Genomic DNA, 23,492 nt, shown 5'->3' on the forward strand with positions numbered 1-23,492 from the left:
GTAGGCTCCGAGCCCCTCGGTGGGGACATATAGTGAGCTGATGATGAATGATGAAATGATGTATATTTTTTGTTATAAAGTTGTTTCCGAAGTTTTGAAGTTGAAAATATGGTAAACAATTTTTCAATTAGTCACAAGATTAAATTTTTATTATATATACAACTTGATTGTTAAAATAAATGTGTTTTAATTCTACTTTACTATCAAAATCCTTCGCGAAATTAATTAAATATTTTATTGTCTTTGGCACATTTCTTTATTATTTATAAGTTAAAGTAAAAAGTTTACTTTATTATAAGTTTATAATAATTTACTAAGAAATTCTGGTTGATCGTAGCCCCAACCTACCCTTTTCTTAGTGAGGGTCGGCACAATATGTACTACTCTTCCATTCTTTATCAGCCGTCATATCTAAATTCACTCCCTTATTACACATATCGTCTTTCACAAAATCTATCAATTCTTTCTTCGGTCTTTCTCTACCATTGTAACAATCCACAATCTCAATCAATTCTCTGGCTGATATTAGCTTGTTTATAAGGAAAAAGGTTTTAACTGACCTTTAGTTTCAAACTCTTTTCCATAATGCCTAAGCTCCTCGTAGACCTCAGTCTCCATGTCATCCTCTGCCGCCTCGTGTGCCATCGCCTTGTACAGTTTGCAGGCGACCAAAGACTTGGCGAGGGCCTCCTCCCCGTGAGTCCACATCAGCAGCGCCATTTGGTGCCTCTTTGTTAATACTGCCCACATCTGTGGGTACAGAGCGGGTACATTGAGCTCTTATAAGAAAACGAAGGAAAAAGTAGCTTTTTGAGTTTACTAAACCTTTAGGAGATACAAGATGTAATGAGAGATACAAATGAAGATACGTACTGTGATTAATGTTTTTTTTTATAAGAGAATGGGGCAAACGAGCGACGGAAACACCTAGGTTATCTACGACACCCATGGACTTCCCCAACACCAGAGGAACTGCAGATTTTTTTTTTTTAGTTTTTTTTGTTACACTGAAGAGTACATTTTCAATCATTATCCTCCTTATTTATTTTTCCTTTGTATTACTTACAAGTAGTTCATTAAAGGGATAATCGAAGAGAGCCATCTCGGAAGTGACGGGCATGAAGCCGGTGATGAGCGAGAGGCCGCCGGCGTTGTGCCGCGTGAACGATGCGCTGTTGCGGTGTACGTTCACGCTCTTGTTCATCACCTTTGCGTAGATCGGACGGAACTTGCGTCGGGTGTAGTAGCACCTTTACAAAGATAAACATATTTTGCCTGAAGATTTTTGTCTAACCTAAAACTCTTCTTGTAAGATAAAAGAAAATGATTCAAAAAATTCATTGATTCGGTCAAAATTACTCTGAATATCTGTGGGTTTCTAAGACTAAAATCCCCAATTTTTTTTTTTTGAAAATGAAAAACGAAATATAGAACTAATGCAATAGTTATGTTCAATTCTCACCTGTATGCACCACCCATAAGCTTATTTATAACAAGACCAATATCGTGTAGAGTGTATACATATCCCCTCGGTAAATGTGGTCTTACGTCTCTCAGGATGTACCTCAGTGTGTTACTTGGACCGCTCTTTGTATTATACAGCTCTTCTAGCCGAGGTATTGTAAGGAATTTCCTCATAGACACGCCGTTCTCTAGCAATAGCTTAACGAAGTCGATTCTATCATGTTCTAAAGCTTGCATCATTGCCTCGTCTAGTGCTCCTATAAAAATTAATAGCAATTTTCAAATGGCAACTTTATTTTTACGATTTCAGATGTCTTGTATTTTATTTCTTTACTGTTAATTCTTAGAAAGTCCAATTACATAAAGGTTCAAATTACAAAGGAAAACTAAAGAGGTCGAATATAATTTTTTTTAATTAAACAATAAGGGCAGCCGACAAAGATTACACAAAAGCACCTGTGTTTTATCACATTTCAAAAAGCACATTAAACCTTTTGATGTTAAAAACGTATTCAAAGTTCAACTACATCAGGTCTCGTCTCGTACAATTTATATAATTTGGGTAGTCAGGAATTATTATAATTATATTGAACTACTTTAAAAAATTAAATAATAAGTTTTAATCCCTTTGGAGCTTTACGACATCAGAAAGTAACTTTTCTACCGCCTAATGAAGGAATAATTTTAATAACTACATGAATTTTATTTTTTATTCTTAGCAATTAATATTCAATTAGGAATTAAATGTATATCACTAACATATTAATTTATTACAAAAGAAACTTAGTTAAAATACAAAAAAAATTAAATAACCTTGTATAAAAAATTAAAAACACCCTGTGAACTCACCAGGCGGCCACTCCTGTCCATACACGAAGATCTCCGACCTCGCGATATCCACTCGGTTCCAAGTGAGCGCCAGAGATAGCTGTTCGCTGGGTGACAGGTGCTGGGCTCTGAACAGCGCCGTCAGGATCACCTGATCCAACTCCTGCACCTCGCCACCTTCAGCGCGCTCCTGGATCCTGAACACTGTTATCTGTGGACAAGGAATTCACCTTGTTTTTTTCTGCCCATAATCGTCACTAATAACCGAACCCGAATAAATCTCGAGCCATTTTGGCCTATCCAACGTTTTTTATTATCATTCTTAAAATTTAATTAGTTCATTTGTAATTATAACTGTGTAATAGGTTGTATAGTGTAGCATTATCAAATTTATACAGAGGAACCTGGAAAAGCGAGAGTCCAAGGTACTACGATATTTTTCTCGTTTAGAGAGGTTTCTCGCTTATGGAGGTCGTCTGTCGAGACCGGAAAACGACTCGCACTTACAGAGGTTTCACGCTTATTAGCCCGGGAGCCAGGTACATTTTCGGTCAATTATTTCTTCTCGAGCGAAACTTCGTAAAATGCATAAGTGACTTATACTATGAATACTCGCGACCGTCAGCTGCGGCTCCGTGGGTGGGGTGGACAGTGGCAGTCTCCCACGCATGGAGAAAAAATTTTTTTTTTCAGTCATTTCCTCTCCAGTATAAGTCCCTTATGCATTTTACGAAGTTTCGATTGGGATGGACTTGGTCATGAAAATCTGTCACTGGCTCCCGTACTATATCCATGTTCTACTATAATTTCTGTTTAAACCGTTTAATAAAGAGTTCTCAATGTATTTCAATTTACATTTTACTTGAAAATTTGTTAATTACACAGTACAAAGATCATTGGAAAAGCATGCAAAAATACAAAATATGGTGTTCTGGTATACTTGTTCACGTTCCCTTTCGTTATATAACCTGAGAAGATTAAATTAAACGCGACTCTACACGAGTTAAATTAATTTTGATGGTAAAGAGAACGTCCATTGAACTTGTGAAATAACAAGATCAGGTGAACAGACCGAACTTAATGGAATTAGTACAAGCTTAGATTATTCGTTTATAGTCATTTTGATACTTGAAATTTACATGAATAAGTTCTTGATAAATTATTAAATAGAGAACAAAAAATAACCTAGAAGTTATAGTAAGATTACATTACTTCAAGTTTACGAAAATTTTAGTTTGTTTAAACGGTTTATTTCCAAGGAATACGTTAACCAAACTTGACTACGATTCCATTAATGATAGTGCCTATTTTAATTATACGATATTACCAACCACAGTCCCAATTGTATAAAATAATTTCGTTCTATTTCTTTTTCAAATAAATTGAGAGGGATAGTAATCTGTTTTTTTCCGACTTCAAAAAGAAGGAGGTTATCAATTCGACTGTATTTTTTTATGTGTGTTACCGCTAAACTCCGCCCCCGGTGGCCCGATTTTGATAAAAATTATTTTAATCGAAAGGAAGTGCTTGCAGATGGGTCCCATTTTTTTTGTTTTTTTTTTAAATAACTAGAAGACTAGTAGATGTTGAATTTAGCTTCAAAATTTGTTGCGAAAATTAGGGACATTTTTGCTTTCAGCGCTTACGTAGGCTAAAATATAGGACCTAGATAAAAATGATGTATGGACGAATTGTAGCTCTTTAAATGTGCTAATTAAAAGTTCTGGATAGCATATAACTATCTTTTATAGTTTTCTCACAATAATCATTTTTTTTGTATGACCCTTTCGGAAATATACCGGATACTCAATAAAAGACCTTCCTGGATTACATCTGACGCTATTGAAAAGCGAGAAACAATTTCCGTAACATATCCGTTATAGAATTTTATAAGATTCATCTAACGGAAAATATTTTGATATAAAAAGTCTAAGAAGAAAAACATGAGCACCAGTACAATGAGTAATCTTGAAATCTGGGCCAATCTTAAATTCTGTATCATTACATTGTGCCTCTAAACAAACTAAAACTGGATACAAACATTTTTTTTCAAACAGAATAAGAGAAATAACTTTATGGTTTTGTATAGCCTACAGTTATATTGAAGCCACATACCAAGTTCTTTTTCCTCGTGCACTGCAGCAGTTCACCGTAGAGACACTCGGCTTGTTGCAGACCCACTTCAAACGTCTTCTGTATCGTGCCTATCAGGTAGTCCCGCATTGACTCTAATACAGTTTGCTCACCACTCTCTGATGCGTATCTGGACACAAAGACGATTACAAACAACCTACATTTTATTTGAAAAACTAACAGTTTTGTGAAGGAATCGAATTTAATGACAATCTTCAAAAGCAGTCAAATTTAAATCTTTATTTAGTCTATTTGGATCTTAAAATCTATTAATACAAAAGTTGTCGACATTCCTAAAGTTGTTATACTTCTTAAAAACATTAACTGCTGTTCTCAGAGTTATTTATATCACTAAGCGGGACAGTTAGTGTAGAATTAATATGAGAAAGTTACAATAAACAATTGCTTTACCATAAACTTTGAATACGACAGTAACACGATTACACTATTTTTATATTGTTCAACTAACTTGTGTACGAATGCGATGAGGTCAGCCGCTCTGCCACTGCCGTCGCAGACCACCACTGGCACTGGCGGGGAGTCTGTTACATACTCGAGTACAGCACGCACAGTGTTAGTACCGCCCTCTATCACCAGGCATACCACAGGAGTTGACGAATGCGTATCTGTTAAAATATACGCTAGATTTTCAACTACGTATCTTATTTCTGCATGGTTAATGTCTATGTTAGTTCTGCTCTAGTTAATATCATAGTTCTGCTATTCTTGGTTTAGTAAATTATCAATAAAGAACTCTAGAGTTTAGATATAGACGTACGTGCCATTTTAGAATTATTAAGTTCGAAGACAATCTTCACAAAGGAAAGAAAATTTGCCAAAAATATGAAGCAATGTAAAAGAAAGTAGATAGATTTTTTGTAGAGATTTTGTTTGATGTTTTTTTAATCCTGTTTATTTTATACAAAACATATTAGGTAAAAAGAGTAATAAAATAAATAAAAAACAATATTAAAACTCCTTGAAAAAGCACTTAATTAATTTACACTGATGTCGTAAATGAACATTTTGATTTATTTGATAAAGCATTAAAAGGTATTATCAAATAAAATATATTTTTTTTAACTTTAATTAATGCAATGAAATGGAAACAAATATTTCGAAGTTTTGTATTTCAAGAAAAAAAAAAGATTTTAAAATGTTTTGTTCGTTCATGAAGCTACCAAAAATACAGTCGGACATACGCCGAATCTCGACGTAATCATACTGCTTCAAGCAGTCCGTGTATAGCAGCCTTAGTTACATAATAAAGCAATACTTACATGGATGCAGTTTCTGAGCAGCAATGTATTTCTCCAGCTTTCTTCTAAGCACTATCTCAGCTCCGTATCTGCCTACTGAGCCGTTGTCGACCAGTAAGAAATATGCGTGACGGTTGTTTAGTACTGCTAACTTTGATCTGTTTAATTAAATAAAAAATAATTAAATATCTTTCAATTGTTTAAACTTTCGTGAGACATCATAATTAAATAATTAAGAAACGGCTTAACTCACGTTTGATCGTCCGGTGACGGCACCGACTAGTTTCGGACCCATCGGGGGTCCATCTTCAGGGCGAGTGTTTAATCCGAGGACTTCGCGGTCGCGTCGCGTCTCGCAGTGCGCCCTCCCCTGAAAATGGACCCCCGATGGGTCCGAAACTAGTCGGTGCCGTCACCGGACGATCAAACGTGAGTTAAGCCGTTTCTTAATTAATTAATTAAATATCTTTCATTTATAGGCCGTGTCAAATCATCAACAACGTTCTTCTATTAATTATAAGTTGAAATTCGTTAAATAACTGCGTTGATTATTTTCGTGAAAATGTGAATGTTATCCTTATATATTTTTAAAAATGAATTAAAAAATAGAATAGTATTTTTCAACATAAAGCTCACACAAGTATCACAAAAGAAAACGGTTATAAAAAACGTGTATTTAAAAAGTAACAAAAAATATATGCGAAATTATAAAAACAAACATAAAAGATTTCCGCCGCCCTTCAAGTTAATGACACGATATATGTAGGTACCTATTTCCCTTTGTAATTTTCCGACATTCTCCTGATACATTGGGCGTTCCTTCTTTCCCTCGACGTAGTTCTAATATTACGATCGTTTTTTACAACTTGTTGCTTCTTTATGTGTACTTTTCGGTCCCTAGACACTTCCCTTTATGAACCTCCCACGCAAGGCAATAAAGTAAACAATTTGAGTGCTTCTTGTGAGATTGTACGTATTTCAAAACTTTATTTAGGTATCATCGAATTAAAAAGTGTAATCTAGTTGTTTTACTAATATTGGACATTTACATAAAAATATGTTTTTCCCAACCTTAATTACTGTGTCTGAAGTTCTAGAAAATAATACAAATTAATATTTCGTTTGTACACAAGTGTGTTACGTAGAGACAGTCAAAGCATTTGACCATCAGAGTGGAACTACGTACGGAATTACAAACGAACATGAAAGCTTTCGACTTTCTTTGTTTTGTTTTGGGAATATAAGAATATTTTTATTACAATATATTCCATAAAAGACCTCGTAATTTAATTTAATATTTCTATATTTAACTAGCTTTTTCCCGCGACTCCGTCCGCGCGGAATAAAAAATAGAAAACGGGGTAAAAATTATCCTATGTCCGTATCCTGGTTCTAAGCTACCTGCCCACCAATTTTCAGTCAAATCGATTCAGCCGTTCTTGAGTTATAAATAGTGTAACTAACACGACTTTCTTTTATATATATAGATAGAAGATTAAATATTAATAAAAATCAGTGAAGCCGTTTATAATACAGGTCACAACCCGAGGCAACATTAGATCATTTACCTGGGAGATGCAATAGCATGGTACGGGACATCCCGTCCCCTGCCAATGAGTTCGTGCGCACCCTCCACGATACCCCAGGGGGCGATACCGATACTGACGACCCTGCCAGCACGCTGAGATCTCTCAAGTTGCAGCGCGTCGCCCACCTGACGGGTTACACCTGGGACAGGACATAACAGCTGCAATACTGTCTTATCACCTTTCTAACCATCTCTCTTTTTCAAGAAAGATTTTTTGAAGATAGTGTTAAAGTTATTGTGATCATTTACCGTCAGTTTCATTACTGTTTTAGTAATATTGAATCACTTGGCTACGGTGCAAGTGTTACCAGAATTATGGGTCTAGTATATCGCTTGAATGAGTGAGACAGACGTAGAGAAAAAACAAATTTTTAGACTTATGCAGTAGAATTTTCTAACCTGTATTAGTTCCTCCAGTAAATATCCATGCGCCGGTTGTTTTGGCGGCTTTGAGCAGACCTTTCCTGAGTACCTTCTTCAGCTTTGGCTGCAAGTCAAAGTTCGCCTTGCCTCCTTGTATAGTGATGAGAAGTTTCGGTCGGTCTAGGGCCCATTCTCTCGTCAGCAATTGAACTATCAGATCAGGCCGCGTGTCATGTGATAGACGGACATACTGTAAAATAATAGTTGATTTAAATTCGTAGAATAATAACTATGGATTTCTTTCAATTATTTAACTTTTAAATTTTTGCCATTCGTAATTTTTCTTCTTAAGGAGCACACCCTAGTGAAAGCATAATTTGCTCCTTTTAATTGTGTGGAGTATGAGATTGTTCAAGTTACCTGTGCTTTGGTGGGATGTGGTCCGCCTTGGAACTCGACAGTGCCGTATGCGTCGGTGGGCGCGGGCTGCGTGTGCCGAGCGGGTACCCATGCTTCGCCCGGCCCCGCGCATGCCGCGCTCGACCCGTGAGCTGTTTTGCTCAAGCCGCACCAACATCTATAGTAATACGAATATCATGTGTAATCTAGTTACTGCTATCTAGATTTAAATGCTAAATCTAGCTACAAATAACTACTGAACATTTTTGGAAAATTATAATCGTTGCAATTTTGAATCTCTCTCCCCAAATTGTATTCCACCTTCTTGCTGAACTTTTGAAAACGCTGATTTTTTTCTGACTTTTGCGAAAAAGAAAATTCTTTCACTCATTTGACATCTGCATTTCTATGTGTTTATTTTAAGAAATTTACAAAATTATTTAAGTTAATTATTAAAAAATCATCAGCCATGGACGAAGATAAGAAACAAGCTAGCCATCCGTCCACAAGTAAAATCGAGGATCGAAGCAACAACTCCCGGCAGGACGTTGGGGAAGATGAACAAGACGTGCAATCAAATTCATTCGCATCAGAATCTAGTGTGTTCACTGACAACAGTTATATAACGACCGCAAACGAGGCCCAGGAGATATCAAAAATTAACAGAATAATGAAAGAGATTTCCGATCAGAAGAAAGGGAAGACACATCGCGTCGGCAAGGTGCAAAGGCGGCGAGCTCGCCCTCGAGCTAGTCAAGGTTTAAGAAGAGCTGTAAAATATGCGCCTAGACGTCGTAACACCAGAAGAAATCGTGATTTCTCCGTGTCGACGCTGTTCCGCGGGATGCAGACCCGTTGTCAGTACTGCGGGCACCGATGTCGTAGAAGGTAGTTTGATGTTTCACTTGTGTTTTTGATGATCTGTTCCATTGATTTGTATTAGAAAAGAAATTAAATGATTCATTGTTTATTTGAGTTTCATTTTTGGTCCCGGACTAACGACTTTGAACAGGTTTAAGGGCAAACGAAGACGTAAGAATATTTGGAGACGAAGACCGCGGAAACTAGAAAAAGTTAAGATTATTAAAAGAAGACGTAATTTGCAAAAGAATAAATTAAATTCAGGTCAGAATCGTTATTCTATGTTACGTTAAATTCATTTTAATACAATATACGTGGTTTATGGGTGGTAAAAAACGAATAAATACACACACTTATGAGAGAACACAGCGAGTTTCATAATTACCTAACATTTTGTTTTTTACGGTCATTTCTAAAGTCTTCTTAAGGTTCAATTACCCTCGCGATACTTCACTAGTTTTATACTAGTCCTTGTGCAGTTTGTCTGGTTTTAATATAACAAAATAAAGACGACTCTTTAAGGTTGGATTGTTGTCAGGGTTAGTGTGCATCCAGGCAGGCTCCACCAGCAAGATGCTATCTTCTCTATTTATGAATACAAATAACCAGTTAAAGGACATTAAGAACTATAGAGAAGATTATAGCGAGGTAATGAAGTATTTAAACTACTATAAAGATTTAGTTTCCAAGAAGAATCAAGTATCTTAAATGTCTTTTACTTTAATTATGATTTATACTAGAGGTAGCTTTTGTCTGCAATTTCTTCGAATTACAACAAAAAACAGGACGAATATTAAGTACTATGAATACATAGTACTTAATATTTACAAAGTACAAACAATAGTTTGAGACTATGTTCTAGACCTATAGCAAATTTTATCGAGATCCGTTTTTCTGTTCCAAAGATACCTCCTAACAAGTATCCATCCTTCCAAAAATCCACATTTATGATGTTAGTATATCTATCTAAATATATAGATGGTATATTTGTTTTGTATTTGTTCCAAGATATCACCGGAAATGATTTGTGAAGCGTTAGAAAGACTTGGTAGATGGAAGCAAGCTGTTCATACAAAATCCATATTGAAATATGTGCGGGTAAAGTTTAATTTTTTGTACAAAAAATCCAATTTTGAAGTGAGTTAAAAAATTCATGGCGCGTCTGTTAAAATCAAAGCGAAGTAAAATTCATTCGTTGTGCACTCACAGACTTTATATTAGTTTTACCGGGGGTGAAATTCGTTTACATTCGTGAATTGGAACGGAGTGATGCAACAAAAAACTACAATTTATTTGTCGTAATAGGATATCGGTTGGCAGGAAAAAGACAATGTTTAGTAAACATTATTAATTAGAAAGTATTCCTCAAGTTAAAATTCCTCTGCTATAAAACTTAGACTAAGACCCTTCGTACACAAGCTAAACCTTTGGAATCTAGCGATTTTAGTCGCGAAGCGACTTACGCATTACAATGGCGTAATTTTCAGAGCAGTGTTTCCCAAAGTGGGTGATAACGCCCTACGAAACCTAAGAGGGGGCGATAAGGGGCCCAAAAAAAGGGGGGCATTGAAATTAATTAAAGTAATGAAATTGTGGTTTTTAAGTTTTAGGGCTGAAAAAAAATTAGGATTCTCTGAAATATAATTGATTTTCAAAGAGGGCGGTGAAGGAAATAAGTTTGACAATCACTGGCGTAGAGGTTCGTAAACAGCGCGCGTAGCCGATATTTCAGTCAGACAGTCACTCGCAACTTTTTTGTCGAGATGGTCGGGAGAAAAGTCGCTGCAATTTCTTAAGAAGGCGGAGAAAATCTATTTGTTCACATGTGGTCCCTATACGTGTACTAATCGAATAGACGATTCGCGTTGACGATTCAACGTTGTGTGTACGAAGGGTCTAATACATATTGCTGTCTCTATTTTTTAAAACAGAATGAGAGAGAGAGAGAGAGTGAGTTTCAGCAATGAAAATTTACAGTTAATATATTTCAGATGAATTATCCAGTCACTCATAATATGGCACTATTAGAAAGAGATTTGAGAGAAAAGCTTTATATCGCTTCAGTATCCGGTTTGTAAAAACTGTCATTTAATTTCTTTACATAGTTATCATAATTCATAAATTAACTTTTCCGTAGATAGACATAATTAACAACTACATTTTAATATATTTAAGACAGTATCAACTGTATATTAATATATGGAAATAGTACAATCACAGCAACATTTCTGATAACAGTGGTAGATCCTGCAACAACAATATTTTTTGGGTGCAGTAATGTGCCGGGTCGATCGGTGCAATACCACGACCACACAGAAGACAGGCGTGAAGTGGAAGCAATTCCGCGTTTAGTCTGATGAGTGTGGTACCGGAGGCCTAATTTTAGTCCTCTTTCCCATCCCACCCTTTTCTTATTAGGAAAGGATGGGAAGAGGAAGTGGATTTGGCAGAAGAGGGGACGCAAAGCAAGGAGAAATATCCTCTTTCTGTGCGTCCCCTTCTCCGTTGATTATAGGTAACGCATCTGCATTTGCGGATGTCTATGGGCAACGGTCGCCTCGCTATTGCGGCGAATCCAGGTGGCCGTTTACTCGTTTACCACCTTATGATATAACAAAAATCTACCTATGTCAATAAAAGACAAAGGTCTTCTAAGCTTTGAGTCATGTTTATAGTTCGTGCTTCAAGGTACAAACAGCAAGGTATGGACGAGAATGCGTCATGGTGTGATTCCATTATAATAAACTTTTTTTGTAGTATTCTTAGTATTAAATGATTTTACCAAAGACACGTTCTAAATCTGTCCTCAATTTTGGAAGGCATATGAAAATATTTTTCAATCAAAGGACATCATCGGGATTTCATACATTTTTGGTCCAAATATGAAAGTGCCGGCCAATAAAAAATTATGCTGTATTCCGTTAGAACATGTCCCCCTGAGTATTTATTATTATGACACCAAAGCTGTAGGGTCATTGTCCTTGGTTTTATTGGAGTTCAAAAATTCAAAATCTTCATACATTTTCAGTGAATTTTATAAACAAAAACAAATGATTTGTTCTACCATATTTTTATTTTGAACATCGTTTAGTAAAATATATTGGTTCTTGACCTATTTCTGACAAGATAACATTTAAAGCACTAATATTACTGCAAAAACTCACGCGAACAATGGAATACGGTGCAGCGAGCAGATGCCCCTCTTTTTTCCGCGAACTACCGACATCGCGCCAGGCTCATTCGTTTGCTAGCATTCGCATTTATTGTTTAGTACCGAAAGCAAAGCTGCCGTCTATGTCTGTGTGATGCCCACTAGTTCTTGTGCTTTGATTTGTTTTGTTTTTGGTATCTCCGTTGTTAAGTTTGAACATTGCTGCGAGTCATGGCAGAGTTGTGTATCGCTTGCCGTGCATCGACAGGGAATCGGCGAAGATATGATTGGGTTTCCAGAGAAATGCAATATCTTGATATCGCCCAAATAGTGATAGAAGATATAGTAGCTCGACAGTTGGAGCCTACTGCGTCCATTTGTCGACCCTGTTGGCAAAGAACGGAACGAACGCACCAGTGACTTATTCGGTAGGCTGAACAGCAAGCTGATCAAGACCGTGATCCATCGGAACTTCCAAATTCAAGACCAATTTCGCTGATTTTGCCAGGTCTTCTTCGTGCTCCAAACACCGCAAATAGTTGCATTTTCCTACATTGTACGAACGAATCTCGCCGTCGTGTTCCAGAGAACATAGTTTTTCGCATGGTATGCCGATACAGCTATTTCGTGCCAGAAAGCGCGCGTGTCTGTAATGAACACGTGGAGCAAAACTGTGGCATTTACTTCCTGTACAAGACAACTCTTCTGAGGAATTCACTGCAGCTCAAATAATGACTATCGTGTCAATGTTACAAAGACATATTACGGAGGAAATACTTAATTTTGAGCAGTATGAAAATATAGCACCAGCCGAGTTTCATACTTGGACAGGACTGACTCAAAATCTGTTTACTGAATTATTAGACAGTTTACCAAGTCTGAGAACTAAAAATAATATAAGAACCGTACTGGCGGCAGTATTAGTCAAGTTAAGAACAGGTGACTCGAACGCGCGGCTTGCTAATATTTTTAAATGTAGCGAAACAGCGTTTCATACGTGGTTAAAAATCGGACGCAACGCTCTGTTAGAAGATTTTGTGCCCTTAAATGTTGGGTTTAACCATGTTTCCCGTGAGGATGTAGCACACAGGAATCTTTTTCTACCCAACAATCTGTTTGGGAACCCATCGAGCCCAGAAGATGAAAGGAAAGCTATCACGATTTGTGATGGCACGTACATCTATCTGTAAAAAAGTGGAAATTATTTTTTCTAACGCAAGTCTGACAGCCATCACAAATACAGAAACCTCCTGAAACCTTTCCTCTTGGTTTCTTGTGATGGACACATTATCGAAGTTAACGGATCATACGTCTGACGCAGATATAATGAATGATATGCTTAATAATGCTGACAGTGCCTTCCACTGGTTTTATATTAGTGGCGATGTTTTTATTCTGGACCGTGGTTTTCGAGACTCAGCAAGAAATCTGGAATCTTGTGGATACATACAACATATGCCTCAAACAAATTATCCAAATAAGACACAGCTAACCACGGATCAGGCCAATAAGTCCAGACTGGTAACAATCAGTCGTTGGGTGGTTGAAGTGGTCAACAGCTGGTTCAAAAGAGATTTTCGCCTGTTGCGAAATGTATATAATAACAGAGCTCTTCCCATCATGTTCGACTATTTCAAGATAGCAGCGGCGATCATAAATCGTTTTCATGTTTTGATTGAAGATAATCCAAATGTTGCTGCGATTTTAGAGATTAACCACCAAAGAATTAATATGCCAAATAGATTGGCAGATCTTGTAATACGCCATAACTACAATCGCAGACGTGCTCAGTTTAATGACTGCAGATATGCTAAAAACACAAAACAAGATCACCATGTCGAAAATAGGTCAAGAACCAATATATTTTACTAAACGATGTTCAAAATAAAAATATGGTAGAACAAATCACTTGTTTTTGTTTATAAAATTCACTGAAAATGTATGAAGATTTTGAATTTTTGAACTCCAATAAAACCAAGGACAATGACCCTACAGCTTTGGTGTCATAATAATAAATACTCAGGGGGACATGTTCTAACGGAATACAGCATAATTTTTTATTGGCCGGCACTTTCATATTTGGACCAAAAAAGATGATGTCCTTTCATGTGGTTACTATTAAAGATTTTGTATATCATTTTCAATGTGACAGGCATAGTAACAGACTTGAAGAACGACAACTGGGAGCTGACGACGTCATTACTTAAGCAGAGGCTATCGGACACGCATGTTACGCTCTTCTGGAAGATATATGCTGACACCATGACACCCATTACTCCCATTAAGGTTGCCACCATTACAGTTGTTACGTACTTAACATATTCTTCTATGTCTATATCGCACACATAGTCATTAACAAGTCTTCCTAAGTGTAGATTTAGATTAAAAAATCTACACTAAGGTAACCGTTACAAAAAGGCTTCTAAACTACGAGTATCTCCAGAGAGTATTAGTTTCATTTCGCTAATACGAGTATGTCTTCAAAATTATTAAAATTGGTTTACATAGAATTTCTAGCATTCTTAAAGTTGTGTTTCAGAGATGAAATAAATAAAAATTTATTTTTTAGAATGTTCCAGAACCAGACAAAACTGCAGAATACTCAGAAATTGATATACGTTAAAAATGTTACAAGATAATTTATTCCGTAGAATTCCATTGCGGTGATACTAGTTTAAATGCGTCTCTTTTAGCCGACTTCAAAAAGAAGGAGGTTATCAATTCGACTGTTTTTTTTTTTTATTTCAATAAACAATAAAAGCGATGAACATATATATTAATTCAATTGTTATGGTAGTAATATTCTACGGTTATAGGTATCGATTGAGTTTAACCCTACCACTATAACATGACATGATTTTAAACATAATTGTATTTTAACTGAAGTAAACATGGTACATTATATACTATTTGTTTTTGTTATCGTTTTTTAAAATTATGTACTTTTTTATGATCACTTATCTCCTCAATCGTTTATCCATTAATTCTACATTTAACAGTAAATCGACTTATGACGAAATGCTCTCGAATTTTTTTCCATACGACATTTTAGGAGACGGCCCGGCTCAATCCAATTTATGATATGATTGACGGCACTGGAAATATCATGGTAAAATGTTCACGCTTTTTGAAAATAAGAAATATTTTACCTTAAAATAAAAATAGTCTTTTGGCAAATGAGAAGACTGGCAAATTATTTCTTGTAGTACGTATTCAGATTATTTAGAACTACCTGTCGACCACGACTTCGTCCGCGCGGATTTAAAAATAACTTAATTAGTAGCCTATGTGTTCTTCTAAACAATGTTACACATCTATGCCAAATTTCATTGACATCCGTTTAGCTGTTTTAGAGATGAACTTATAAACTAGTATTAGTAAGATAATGTGGGGTCCGTAATGTAGCTGATTATGCTTACGTCAAAAGGGTCAAATTTCGCATAGAATTTTTGTTGACCTTGGGAACTATTTTAAACTTAATCCTCAAAGAAGTAAAAAAGTTATATGAAATATAGAAAATAAAGGTAACAATTGTTAAAAAGTGTTTTAAAATACTTTATTATGACAAAAGAAGCGATTATTTAAGAGTACATATATCTTGAAGATTTTCATCAAAGACGTAAATTTATCAATTTTACAAAATCTTAAACTTTCAGATTAAATAATTGGATAAAACTTCACAATAACAAGTGATAAAGAACACGCGACATCGACAGCCACTTTGATCTCTTTTGTCCTTTACCAACAAAGCTTTAAAGAGAAATACAATCCAGTGCCACAAAATTGAACTATCACATGGATTGATTTGTTTTGATTGAGTGTTAGGAGATTTGGTTTACTAGAATTACTAACAAAACTAGTAATCACAACCTGATGTATTAACGTACTCAACTAACGCTATTTACAATTGGGTTAAAATGCAGCAATAAAAGGTCAAAGGATGTACGTATACTGTATATAAAGATTAAATTCATTGTAACGTAACTCTAAAAGAATAATAAGCGTTTATCGTTTGAGTTCACATAAAATAAACTTTGTTACGCCATTTAGTCTATTCTTTGAGATCTTTATTTGACAAGCTTTGTTTTAGGATTGCATACGTAATATGTTTTAGAATATTTCTAGTTTCAGCCACTCGATGTTTGACTTTATTTTAAATGAACACGGGTTTAAACTTTATTTTATCAACATTCCCTTTCACAATTTAATACTATGTTGACATAGTAGACAATATCTGTTGCCACATCTATATATATAAAAGAAAGTCGTGTTAGTTACACTATTTATAACTCAAGAACGGCTGAATCGATTTGACTGAAAATTGGTGGGCAGGTAGCTTAGAACCAGGAAAAGGACATAGGATAATTTTTACCCCGTTTTCTATTTTTTATTCCGCGCGGACAGAGTCGCGAGTAAAAGCTAGTTCTTTATAAATTAAACTTCTTTTCTTAAAGAGGCCTAATTTTAGTCCTCTTTCCCTTCCCACCCTTTTCTCATATGGAAAGGATGGGAAGGGGATGTGGATTTGATGGAGAAGGAGATGCATAGGAAGGTTAAATATTCTCTTTTTGTGCGTTTCCTCCTTCGTCGATTGAGGGTAGGCAACACAATTGCGAATGTCTATGGGCAGCGGTCGCTTCGCCATTTCGGCGAATTCATGTGGCCGGTTGCTCGTTTGCCACCTTGTTATATAAAAAAAATTAAACAACCTGTAACTGTAATACCGTATATAACGTACTGTATTACCCCAAAAAATAGACAATGTTTAGTTAAACACGTGTTATAACCTTTTGAACGCCGCTCTTTGATACTATGGATGTCAACGTGGTTGTATGGTTCATCATAAATATGCATAACACATTGCTTACGGTATAAGTACTTCTACTAAAAGGGTTGACGTATGTTTATACTAAAATGTATTTGAAACACTGTCAAAATTTTGTTATGGTAAGACACGCAGAGTCTTGCTCTTTTTTAGCGTACAAAGTAAACTTACATTAAGAGACGTACTTAATATACCTGTTTTCATATTTAAGGGACTCTTAACTAAACAAAGGATACCTACATAAGTTCTAAAATCAGCGTCAACTCATTACATAGCGTTCATTATTAACAATATGTACAATGTAAGTGCCTCTGTGTGCCCAACTAATAACTAGGTAAGTTCCGAGGTGACGTTGTTAGCGACTTGAATAATGTACGCAGTTATTCCCCAACGTTCAATTTATGTAACAAGTAATTTCAACTGGCAAGGAAACCGCTGTTTACTATCAAAATTTACACGGTTTTAAACACTATATGTTTACATTAGACTTCGAAACTATTACATACGAAAGAAAATGTATCTGCCAACAATTGCTAAATCTATAAAATATTAAATAAAATTAGTTAAAGTTGGATTGTCTGTACGTAACATAACATATTTAGCGATCATGATGTATTTGAGTTGCCGATAATGAAAAACCTATTTTTAGAATTTTTTCTGTCTATATGTGTCTGTCTTCAAATATGCATTTGTTTCGCATAACCTCCAGAAAGTATGGACCGATTTTGAAGTGACTATGACGAGGAGGTAGCTCTTATATGCAGGTATATTATATGCTAGTTTTTTTCAAATATCAGCGCCAAGAGTCGAAGACGTCTAGCAGTATTAAAACAAAACAGTTGATCTGTGGATATCCAAATTCAAGACTGGTAGAACATACTGACACATGTTCCTTTCGTTCTCTTTAAATAATAATAATGTTTCAGCAGTAAACAATTGCTGTGAAATTGTAAGCTAACACTGAAAGTCAACATTAGCTGGCCATTTCTTATCTTTTTACAGAGTAACAAATAATAAAAGCAACATAGCAAATAGAGTTGCAATGTTTTAGAGTAGCCATCTATCAGAGTCACTGAGCAAATACATCAAACACTTCTCGCTTATTTTGTTACACAATAGCGAACTTTACTTGTATCACTTCGCAAAAAAACAACTGCTTTTTTGTTGACAGTAGTAAATTTATTATTTCGTAGACGTCTACGAACTCTACGACCGCTACGGTTTTACTGTCAAATAATGTAGTATATACTAGCTGTCACCTACGACTTCGTTCGATCATTATATATTATATCATTAAACAACTTCTAACAAACATCCATCAATCTGTTCATCCGCATTAATAATATTAAGTAAAATTTAACGCATGTTCTAATGTAACATATATAAATGCACCCTCAAGAAATTGAAGGTACAAAAATCTTTTGTATTGTGTAGCTTGTACTTTTATCTTTACGAATTTAAATAATGGACGAAACTCCGTCCGCCGGGTAACATTAAATTAATTTATCAAGTCGCATATTTGTTGGATTTATGATGTAGGGTGTCAAACAAAGCTTTATTTTAGAGATTTATATAAAATCTTTTTTTGCATATTTTGAGTTACATTTCATATAAATGTTTGTTTTCTTTTACCTACGGAGGAACAACACAGTGTGTATTACGCTTCCATATTTTTTTTTATTTAAATTAAATATTGTAACACTGAAATAATGAAATATAGATCGAGTATTTTCGAGCACGTATAATATTATTTAAATAATATTTGTCGGTCTTTAATATCTCAGTAAATTTTCCTTGTCTCAAATGTCGCATTTCATTTGTTTCTGAGAGAATTCTATTGTCTGTCGGTGTCGCAAGTCGCCGGATGAAAAGATGTTTATCGCGTCTGCAGCGAATTGAGCCTGGATGTATTATTTATAAGGTTTTCATGCATACGAAACAAACCTAATTTACTTTAACATCCTCAGCGTGTTCGAGACAAAGATCGCTTTTAATTACATTTTGTGGATTTACAAAAAACAACGCATGACTGTTTTATTTTAATTCATCAATGAAACATTGTTTAACATTAAGTTTAGTTACTAGAAACTTTTTCTTAAATTTAAATTCTGATTGGACATTGCGATCAATATGCATACGTATTCTTATGAATGTTAGCTGATTAATAATTTAACTTCTCTTTCACAAATGGAGCGTAAGTGGTTTTATTTTCTTCACATTCTGAAAAGCAAAGAAAGCAACTCGATTGTTATCGTAAGTCAATACGCTTTCAATTCCATTCAGAAGAAACATTTTCCCAATGAAAATGTCTTATATTTACCGAAGACAAGTGAACAGATGACAGGGTAAGGCAAAACAAATGAGCCGTGTCAACTTTATAGAGTAGGGAGGAAACATTTCGCTATCAGCATTTGTCAGTGATGTTTTTTTCTTATGCTAGTTTCATAAGAGAACAATAAGGCAGAGCAGTAGTCAGTGTCAGTATGGCTGTCTAAACAAATTAAAATTCCATTATTGCTAAACGAAAATTCAAAAATGTATCTTACTGATTTTTGACATAGTCGATATCACTAGTGGCAGTACAATTTCGATAGAAAGTGTGCGTTTAAATAACAGCAGTACTGCACTGTTCTACTACTCTGCTTCACTGTTCTGTTCTCGTGTGTAACCAGCATTACGACGCGTTGAAAATCCGACAATCCGGACAGATTGCTCGCTTATTGGATCCCGTACTGTGTCAGGGGATCTTCTGTGACGTATGCTATGAATTTATTCACATTTTAATTTTGTCTGAAAAGTTTTAAGTAATGAAAAAATATGTTAAACTTGCTTACTTTAATAGATACTTCAAGGAAAGAGTAAATGGTTATATTACAAAGTATAATATACAACTATGATAACTAAGGTTGAGAGTCGCAGCAGTGGAATACAAAGATATTCTCAATAAGCGGACAGAAAGACAAAGGAGTGATTCTTCAGAGCGCATAACCTGACTCTCTTTGTACATGATCCGGATGAATACAAGATTACAAAGGCACTCTGTGACTTGGAATTTATGAATTGATTACGTTTTATTTTCTTTTCTGCATTACAATAACTGAGTTTTGATTTTATCTACTACTTTAATTTAAAAAGTACATTTTAATTAGATTATCTGTTGTTTTTTGTAGGTTTTCTACGCAAAAATACTATACTCTTTAAATGTGTAGTAAATAAGTAATTTGTCAAGGTTAGGATGGACACTATTATCTTACTGATATTATAAATGCTGTCGCATTTATAATATGGTATGTATGGTTTAGATGAATGGATGGATGGATGTTTGTTACAAGGTATCTCCGGAATGGCTCAACGGATCTTTATGAAATTTGCTATAGATGTAGACACATAAATTACAAATTAAGCTTTTGAATTCTACGCAACTAGTATTTCTACACTATATTCATTATAATTGTTCTTATAATTGCAATATATTTATAAGTTTTTGTGGTATATTTTATTAGTTAATAAATCGATCATGTATATTTTATCTTAATGTATATAGTAGTTAGTTTATATCCCTTTAGTTCCTCACCTCTATGTAATTTCATAACGTTGGTAGTTCCCGACAATTCATGCGGAAACCGCGATAACTCATTTACGTGTAATGCAAAGGTTTATTGCTAAATCTGAAATTATTTTCGCGTATGTTGCTCTAATATAATCTGTTAACTACGGTGTAGGTATAAATTGAGTATATAATGGTAACATTAAATTAGAAACAAACATAAATGTAGGAAGTAAAAAAAACAATCTCAAACAAAATGCACTGAAAAGTAACCTAAAAAAACCAATTTCAAACAAAATACACTCAAAAGTAACATAAAAAAACAATTTCAAACAAAATGCATTCAAAAGTACCATAAAAAACAATCTCAAACAAAATACACTAAAAAGAAACAAAATAATGTCATGGAAACTTCTTTCTTTCTTTCTTCTCTCTTTCAAAAACCCTCTAAACTCTAAAGAAAGTTCTCTTCTTTCTTGTAACATGTCTATATTGTATAATTATTGTTATTTCGCAGTCGGTGTCGGCCGAAGTAAATAGATGACATTTTATATTTGAGATGTATTAGACATACTTACGTTTATGTCCGTACTTAGGCCGAAACCGACTCCAAAATAACAATAATTATACAATATAGACATGTTACAAGAAAGAAGAGAACTTTCTTTAGAGTTTAGAGACACGCAAAATACGCGCTTGTCGTGGAGTTGCGGAAAACTGAGCCCCTACTATTAGAGAGCGCAACGAGAGCAACTACTAGAGTTTAGAGAGTTTTCATGACATTATTTTGTTTCTTTTTAGTGAATTTTGTTTGAAATTGTTTTTTTATGTTACTTTTGAATGCATTTTGTTTGAATTGGTTTTTTTTAGGTTACTTTTGAGTGCATTTTGTTTGAAATTGTTTTTTTATGTTACTTTTGAGTGTATTTTGTTTGAAATTGGTTTTTTTAGGTTACTTTTCAGTGCATTTTGTTTGAGATTGTTTTTTTTTGAAGTCGGCTATTTTTTTTTCTTAAAATTTTTGTTTTATTTCACAATTTTTAGTGAATTTGAAGTTCAATTACAAATTTCGTTAATACGTATAAAGACATAAATAAGACAAATAAAGAAAAGGACTTTCCTATTTGATATGTGTGTATTTCAATTCAAAAACTAATTTAGAATGCAGCAGATAACCACTTATCCTTTAAACAATGAAATAATTATCAAAATCGGTATACAAATTGAAAATTACCGAACTAATACATCGTAGCGTACCTTTAATTTGGTCCAGCCGCGCGCCGCACTAGCATTTTTCGAATGCGCGTAGTTTTTAATAATTTAATATCTCCCAAACTATTGATCAGAATTACATAGTTTAAAGGCTAATGTAATCTGCATTTAATACTCTTGCCATAAAACATATTTATTTGGATAAGGATTCATATCGAATATAATATAATAGCGCCGTAAGCTTACGGCGCTGTTTTTCGTGTCCATTTTAATCGAAGTTTGTTCACAATAACATGGTTTTTGTGAGACATCCATAGATGATAGATATATGCCACCGAAGATTTTTATTTAGCAAATTTAAGGATCTATAATTACTCCAGACATCATTTTTATGTAAGTCATATAGTTTGACCTACGTAAGTCCAGAAAGCAAAATTGTGCTTTTCATGTAGCATTTTTCGTTTCCGCGTAATTTTATTCTTACGATATCTCCTAAACTATTAGACAGAATGATATAGTTTCAATTGCAAATATAATCTACATTAAATTCTCTTGATAATGAACATCTTTATTTACATAAGGGTTAATACTGAACTCGAATAATAGCGTCGGAAATAGGGCATGAATTTAATTGATGTTTCTGAAGAAAAAAATGGTTATTGTGAGAAAACTATAAAAGATAGATATATGCTATCGCTGACTTTTATTTAGCACATTTAAAGAGCTACAATTCGCCATACATCATTTTTATGTAGGTCCTATAGTTTAGCCTACGTAAGCGCTGAAAGCAAAAATGTCCCTAATCTTCGCAACAAATTTTGAAGCTATATTCAAAATCTACTAGTCTTCTAGTTATTTAAAAAAAAAAACAAAAAAATGGGACCCACCTGCAAGCACTTCCTTTCGATTAAAATATTTTTCATCAAAATCGGACCACCAGGGGCGGAGTATCGCGGTAACACACATAAAAAAAAAAAAAATACAGACGAATTGATAACCTCCTTCTTTTTGAAGTCGGCTAAAAATTGAAAAATGATGTAATATAAAATACCTTCCAAGTCCTTAAATAACTATAATTTATACAAGGCAAAAGGTTTCAAAGAGTAGCATACGTTTGCTTACTACTTACTTATACTTAAGTATTTGTAGGAAAATGTTTCGCATGTTAGTGGGGGCTTGTCGAATGTGTCATTAGTCAAAATAAACTCTCTTTGGGTCTTGTACCATTTTGTTACAGAAATAAAGGTCAACTCACACATGCTCATCTTTGGCGCTGGGCACGAAGTATTTACATTCTCGCTTCTGGAACGTGCTCTCTATCCAGCTTCGGGTTGTCTTCTGCAACAAACATATAGATAAAGACATTTATAAAAAATTTACAAAAATAATTTTACGACAAACATTTTTTTAATCAATCCTAGCTTATCTGGCAAGAGAATCATGTGAGGATGGTCTGACTATAATTTTACAGTTTATGACTTGCTGTTTTATTAAGAAACTAGCTTTTACCCGCGACTCCGTCCGCGCGGAATAAAAAAATGCACACAAGATTAAAAAAGTTATGTCCGTCTCCTAGTTCTAAGCTACCTCCCCATCAATTTTCAACTAAATCAGTTCGACCGATCTGGAGTTATAAATAGTGTAACTAACACGACTTTCTTTTATATATATAGATGTCACATATAAAAAGTATACAGTAATATAGCAAAATCTATGGCTTTAAAAAACTTTCGCCTTAAGCGTTTATATTTCGTCACTTTGTCGTCCGTTGTCTTAAGTTAAAGCGTCTTAAAACTTAAAGTTATTAAAATGACTTAACGTCTAGCGCTATACATAAGCGACGTAATATAATTTACATAATA

At 34.6% G+C, this 23,492-nt stretch overlaps 1 protein-coding gene across 11 annotated transcripts in view; it reads right to left on the minus strand.

Annotated features, from left to right (window-relative positions):
* LOC106716726 (transient receptor potential cation channel trpm) overlaps nucleotides 1-23,492 on the minus strand; it is a 131,617-nt gene that overhangs the window by 14,763 nt on the left and 93,362 nt on the right. For all 11 annotated transcript variants that reach the window (XM_045681448.1, XM_045681447.1, XM_045681446.1 and 8 more), the window contains 11 exons: nucleotides 22,886-22,968; nucleotides 8,056-8,212; nucleotides 7,672-7,885; nucleotides 7,253-7,412; nucleotides 5,706-5,842; nucleotides 4,895-5,051; nucleotides 4,408-4,555; nucleotides 2,314-2,503; nucleotides 1,463-1,721; nucleotides 1,067-1,250; nucleotides 561-750 (listed from right to left, as the gene is read on the minus strand). In XM_045681448.1, coding sequence (XP_045537404.1) covers nucleotides 561-750; nucleotides 1,067-1,250; nucleotides 1,463-1,721; nucleotides 2,314-2,503; nucleotides 4,408-4,555; nucleotides 4,895-5,051; nucleotides 5,706-5,842; nucleotides 7,253-7,412; nucleotides 7,672-7,885; nucleotides 8,056-8,212; nucleotides 22,886-22,968 — 1,879 coding nt within the window. The remainder of the gene's footprint in view (nucleotides 1-560; nucleotides 751-1,066; nucleotides 1,251-1,462; nucleotides 1,722-2,313; nucleotides 2,504-4,407; nucleotides 4,556-4,894; nucleotides 5,052-5,705; nucleotides 5,843-7,252; nucleotides 7,413-7,671; nucleotides 7,886-8,055; nucleotides 8,213-22,885; nucleotides 22,969-23,492) is intronic.

This window comes from Papilio machaon, chromosome 16 (genome assembly GCF_912999745.1).
Source record: "Papilio machaon chromosome 16, ilPapMach1.1, whole genome shotgun sequence".
Classification (NCBI taxonomy): domain Eukaryota; kingdom Metazoa; phylum Arthropoda; class Insecta; order Lepidoptera; family Papilionidae; genus Papilio; species Papilio machaon.